The sequence below is a fragment of the Ctenocephalides felis genome, unplaced genomic scaffold (assembly GCF_003426905.1).
Source record: "Ctenocephalides felis isolate EL2017-DRISC unplaced genomic scaffold, ASM342690v1 CF-g0.4_SCAFFOLD_01492, whole genome shotgun sequence".
NCBI classification, from domain to species: domain Eukaryota; kingdom Metazoa; phylum Arthropoda; class Insecta; order Siphonaptera; family Pulicidae; genus Ctenocephalides; species Ctenocephalides felis.
The window spans coordinates 39957730-39963753 of record NW_020537646.1 but is presented as its reverse complement, the minus strand read 5'-3'; the positions used below and the strand labels follow the sequence as shown (position 1 = coordinate 39963753).

Sequence of the window (6024 nt, the reverse complement as noted above, 5' to 3'; positions counted from 1 at the left end):
ATCATCAATTTCAAATATTAGTATTCATATTCACTGTTGACTATGATATATTTTCACAAACCAAATTAGATCAGCAAAAATTCTACAAAACATCAACGTAATCGTGAGATTATTCAAGAATATTCTCAAACATATTAGATATTATATTAATGAAATAGACCTTATTGTCAAATGAAATGTAAATATTATATGAAAACTGTTTTTCATAATCTCTCATACCAGGCACCTCTGTCTGACTGAGATATGAAAATAATGTATATATGTAAATAAATAAAATAACTATCAAAAAAAAAAAAAAAAAAAAAAAAAAAAAAAAAAAAAAAAACATTCCACCGTCCATGAGTCAAGTCTCGAACAATCGTCGCGTTCTAGAATAGTCTAGCGCTCTCTAGCGTCGAATTCTGGTATAAAACACCGGTTCAAAACCGATTCAACATCAGTATCGATTCACGATTGCATTCAAAGAACTGCATTTGAAAAGTGCATACGAGGTGAAAAAAATAAAATAATAGTTGCCATTAAATTTCACATCAAGTTAGTTATAAAAGTGTCCGGGAAATAAACACATCACGATCAATCAAGAGATTTAAAATTGTTGAAGATATTTAAAGGTACGTATTTGTAAGAGGAGTGCGCTTGTATTATGCATTTTAGTTGCATCGCAGTTTAATAAAAATATTTTTTTGGAGTACTATATTACATTTTATATTATTATAATATTAGTTTTGATCAATTTGAAAATTCTTAATTTAATATATAATATATTATACGTTATAATTAACTGATAATATGCATTGCACAATGCAGATGAATACGAAATACTTTTTCATAGTAGTTATTTTCCAAACTAGTTTTTATAAATTATAATAATATTTATAAGCCGATTGGCGTCTAAATGAATAAATGAATAAATATTTTATGTGCAACTAAGAACGAAAAATAATATTTTATCAAATTATGAAAATCGGTTCAGCAGATTTTGAAAAAACTTCAACCAAGGGTCAAAAATCGGCTCGCACACACACGCGTACTTACTCCAAATTTTTCTGAAATGTCGAGTTATTTTCCAAATTGGTTTTTAAAAATATTTTATGTGAATAAAAAATATTTTATCGAATTATGAAAATTGGTCCAGCCGTTTTTGAAAGAACTTCGATCAAAAGTACACACATACTTTTCCCAAATTTGGTCTCATTCGATTCAGAATGGCTTGAAACATCGAGAAAACATAAAATTTAGCAAATCGGATTTTTTTTGCCAAAACTTCTCCTTCGGAAAGTTAATTATAATAGTATAATTATAATAACTATGAATGAAAACTATTTTAAAATAGTTAATTAATATTATACGTCGTAATTTGCACAATTAAATTATGTATTTATGTTGATTATATTATAAATAGATATTGTCCAATATTATAAATGAATATTGTGTAATATTTTTTACTGCAGATGTATATTATGTTATTTTCAAAAACAAAATTTAAATATTTTTTGTGTAAGAATGGATGTAAAATAATTTCATCGAATTGAGAATTATCTTGAAATTAATTAAGTCGTAACTTACACTAGAAAATTTATAAATTCATCTTATAATTTATAAAAGATTATTGCGCCTTGCATAACCGTTTAAACAAAATAATTTTATATAGTATCTATTTGTTGTTTTGCAAAAATAGTTTGATTCTTTTTAAGAAGTGGCTGAAAATTTATTATTTCATCGGACTATAAATTAATTAATATCAAAATTCTTAATTGAATATCACACTACGTAACTTACACTATATATACGAATTCCGATTAATACGAAACATTTTTGTAGTTAAGTTATTTTCTCAAATTAAGTTGATAAATATATGTAGTGCAAAATTTGATGAAAATAATACTTAATGGAATTATTAATAATTAATTGAAAATTGTTAATTAATTATATGTGGTAACTTACACTTATAATATTATAAATGATAATTACGCGTTGTATAACCCATTTGATGCAAAATATTTTATAGTAGGTATTATTATATATATATACCTAATTGGGAAATATATTTGGCATCAAGATGGGTTATAAAAATTTACATCGGACTATAAATTAATTAATATCAAAATTCTTAATTGAATATCACACTACGTAACTTACACTATATATACGAATTCCGATTAATACGAAACATTTTTATTGTAGTTAAGTTATTTTCTCAAATTAAGTTTGATAAATATATGTAGTGCAAAATTTGATGAAAATAATACTTAATGGAATTATTAATTAATTAATTTGAAAATTGTTAATTAATTATATGTGGTAACTTACACTATATAATATTATAAATGATAATTACGCGTTGTATAACCCATCTTGATGCAAAATATTTTATAGTAGGTATATATTATGTATATATACCTAATTTGGGAAAATATTTTACACCTATGTATACTATATACCTTTCGTATTGAACTGTCTTATGCAATGCACAATATTAATTTATAATATAATCAATAAGAGTTTATATTTATTTAGTGTAAGTTACCACATATTTTTAACAATTTTAAATATTATATTTTTTTCCAAATTAGTTTAGATTATTATTTAATTAATCATTAAAATTCGTACCTTATATTACATAAATATGAATTTTTATTTTCATTATGAATGATTTTTTTTAATGTGGTTTTATAAATTCAACGTTTAATTTTTTTCATTTTTTCATAATAATTACCAGCGTATTATTATAGTATTTCATAAATAAAATGTGTTTGTTTTTATGAAGTTCATTACATTTGCAAAGTACTCCATGTAAATATAGATGCATCTGTAGTTCAAGGTAAAATATATGGGAATAAATGCAGTACTGCGCATTGGATTGCATACTGACCTATATAAAATTATATCTAGTTGATCAATAAACTGCAGCAGCAAACATTATTTATAAACGCATTATATAATATATAAAACTATATATTATAATATATAATATTCAAAACATCAATATTACAAATTTATTTTTTTAACACATCGAATTGCAATCAGAACAAGTAATACTCCTAGTCATTCAGATAAAAATAAAATTTGATTCCCAATATATATCAAGGCATGGTAGAAGAATTTCAGTGAGATGCTTCTACATTCTTATGAGAGATCTATAGATCCTTCATTTTGTCAGCTTTGAAAAAATAAACTAAAATTTATCAAAATTAACACTTACGGGACGGCACCGATTTCAAAACAATCTATTTAATTGTACTGTACTGTAAACTTTGATTTCATTTGTGTATGTTATGCAATTAGTTTGATAAAAATTTGTGTTCATTGAAGGACATACATTTATAATGATAATGTATTTTTGATCATTTTATAAAGAATGGTGACATTCAAAACAATTTCCGAAAATGCATAGCTGGTTGATTTTGACATGTTTTACAATAAAATGTCGTTCGCCGCCTTATTCCTACTGGTGCTTTTCTGTCAGCAGAACAGACAATACAATTCCTTTTATTAGTATATTTGTTAATTTTTTTGCTGCCATAATGTTTTTTTTTCTATTATATTGTCTAATAATTCATTTGTAAAACATAAAGTAAAATAATCTATTGGATGTCTTATATTGCTTGGTATTTGTAGTCGGGGTGTTTGTTGATGTATGTCAAACTTGATTATTTGTTGGTTAAATAATATCATTACATTCATCACCGTCTTCGGTGCGTATAGTAATTTCGTAAAATTTGTCTGTATAAATGTCTATTTGAAAATCATCTTCACTACTGCTTAATTCACAAAATTAACCAGTCGTTTTGCCATATTTAAAAGCGCTCGGTCGAGTTAAATATTGAAAAAGACTATAGCAAAGGAACAGGTTAAAAGTACTACTCAAATTACTCAAAATACAACACTGATTTCCACTGCAATATGTAATTTATTCAACTTTTCGATGCAAACTGAGTCATTGTTTATAAAATAGCCTGTGCCTCACAGAGTATGTTTGTCCACTCAGGTGGACAGCCGTTCCCAAAGAGTTAACTTCTTGTTTAACCTATATATCTTGTTTGATCAATAGATAAATATTGTTTATAAGCGAACTCGACATTTAGGTTTCCTTATCTATGGTTTTAGCTTTACTACATGGCATCAAATATGCATACTTAAGTTTCAATTTGCATAAATTGCAAAATTGAAAAAAACGTTTATTATATATATAATACTGCAATAGAATATATAACCACATGCAATACTGTGAATAATTTTCATCCAGTACAAACTAGATTGCTAAAGTCTTACTTTTTTCACAGGTATCAAATCATCTACACAATGTCTCTGATTCCATTGATGTTTGGAAATTGGTGGGATGACGACTGTTACTGCGATCATCCTCTGCGTTTGCTTGACCAGCAATTCCATCCTGGTTTAAGATACAGCCGTCAACAAACACCAGCAGCCCTTTCATTCGTCATTAAACCACGCAGAAATGAAGATGCTAAGCAGCAAGGAGATAATACTGCTTCCATTCCTGAAAAGGACAAGTTTCAGGTAGTTAAAGATAATTAGATTTTTTTCACTAAAATCACTCAACCTTGCAGTTTTGTGAAAATGCATAAACTCAACAAAAATGATTACTAAATAATAATTTATTAAATACCTTAAAATAATTATTGACCTTTGTGGATCAAGTCGCCTTGCACGCAGTGCCGTGTAAAAAATAAATTTATTAAACTCTTCCGAAATAGCAGTTAAATGAATTGAATAGTGAATTGATTATTCTGTCGATTAATTTGAATAAGCCATAATTTTTGATAAATAATACATACAGTCATACAGACATAAACATATTTCGTCATTCGTTAAAATCTGTTTCGTCGTTGATCAAAATTATTTTCAATATTTTAATTCCAATTTTAAGAAAATCATTTTATTAGAATACGCCCAAAAACCTTCGATTTTGTTAATATAATAAATTATTTTTTTATTTTTAGGTGGCTATCGATGTACAGCAGTTCCGACCAAAAGAGATCAGTGTAAAAACTCAAGACAATTGCATCATAGTAGAAGCAAAACACGAGGAAAAACCTGATGAACACGGATTTGTTTCTCGTCATTTCGTAAGACGTTACGTTCTCCCAGAAGGCTGTGAAGCAACAGATGTGAAAACCAATCTTTCATCAGATGGTGTTCTGACCATCACTGCCCCCAAAAAGGCTGCCATTCCGCCAAGTAATGAGAGAATAGTACCAATTGAGCACACTGGACCAGTCAGGAAGCAACAACCAGAAAAACCACAAGAGAAATCTGATGCTAAACAACCAGCCAAAGAGTCAAAGTAAATTGATGGCATCTTCATTGACTTCAGCATAATTAGGAATAAGAAATAGGATTAAGGAATTACTTCAATTTGCGGTTCATCAAATTTGAAACTCCATTTACCTTCACGTGCTAACTATGTAGATCATTTTAACCACGTTTATATATTTAGTTTTCGAATTTTCATTGTATTTTGCTCTTATAAGCTCTTATAATTACCTGTTTATTAAAGACTGTTATTTAGACTTATAAGTAGTATAAGATTCACTTAAGTATTTAAGACATATTTTTTATTATTAGTAATTATTTTCTGTAGTATTTAACGTTCGAAATAATTCCAAGAAAAAACATGGTATTTTTTTGAAATGTATTATGTTAAAATAAAATCCAAATAAATATATTTTTGAAACAATTCTTTTTCTAAAAAATCACTTTTTCTACAAAAACTGCATCAAAACAAAAAAGAAGTATACTCCGCTGCTAAATATCTGTAAATATTTTAATTTCTTAAGTTTTATATATATAATATGGTTGAAATTTTATATAAATTAGAACTTACATTATGGAGCAGTGTATAATCAATTGTAAACATTTCATTGCAAGTAAATTTAAGGTCTCTTTGTATCATCTCTGAGATAAGGCAAATTAATTTTGTTCTCAAAAACACTGCCAACGAGAGATTTTCTAAGACACTACAAATTGTATTTATGGTTCTTTTGGCCTAAAATAAAATAA

The 6024-nt window shown here is 26.7% G+C and overlaps 1 protein-coding gene across 1 annotated transcript; it reads left to right on the top strand.

The window, feature by feature from the left end:
* The first annotated feature begins 456 nt into the window (after positions 1 to 456).
* LOC113369784 (protein lethal(2)essential for life-like) lies at positions 457 to 5464 on the top strand. The gene is made up of 3 exons (XM_026610355.1): positions 457 to 611; positions 4284 to 4521; positions 4965 to 5464. Exons 2-3 carry the CDS (start codon positions 4303 to 4305, stop codon positions 5310 to 5312), a joined length of 567 nt encoding a protein of 188 aa, XP_026466140.1. The 5' UTR covers positions 457 to 611; positions 4284 to 4302; the 3' UTR covers positions 5313 to 5464.
* Positions 5465 to 6024: the final 560 nt, after the last annotated feature.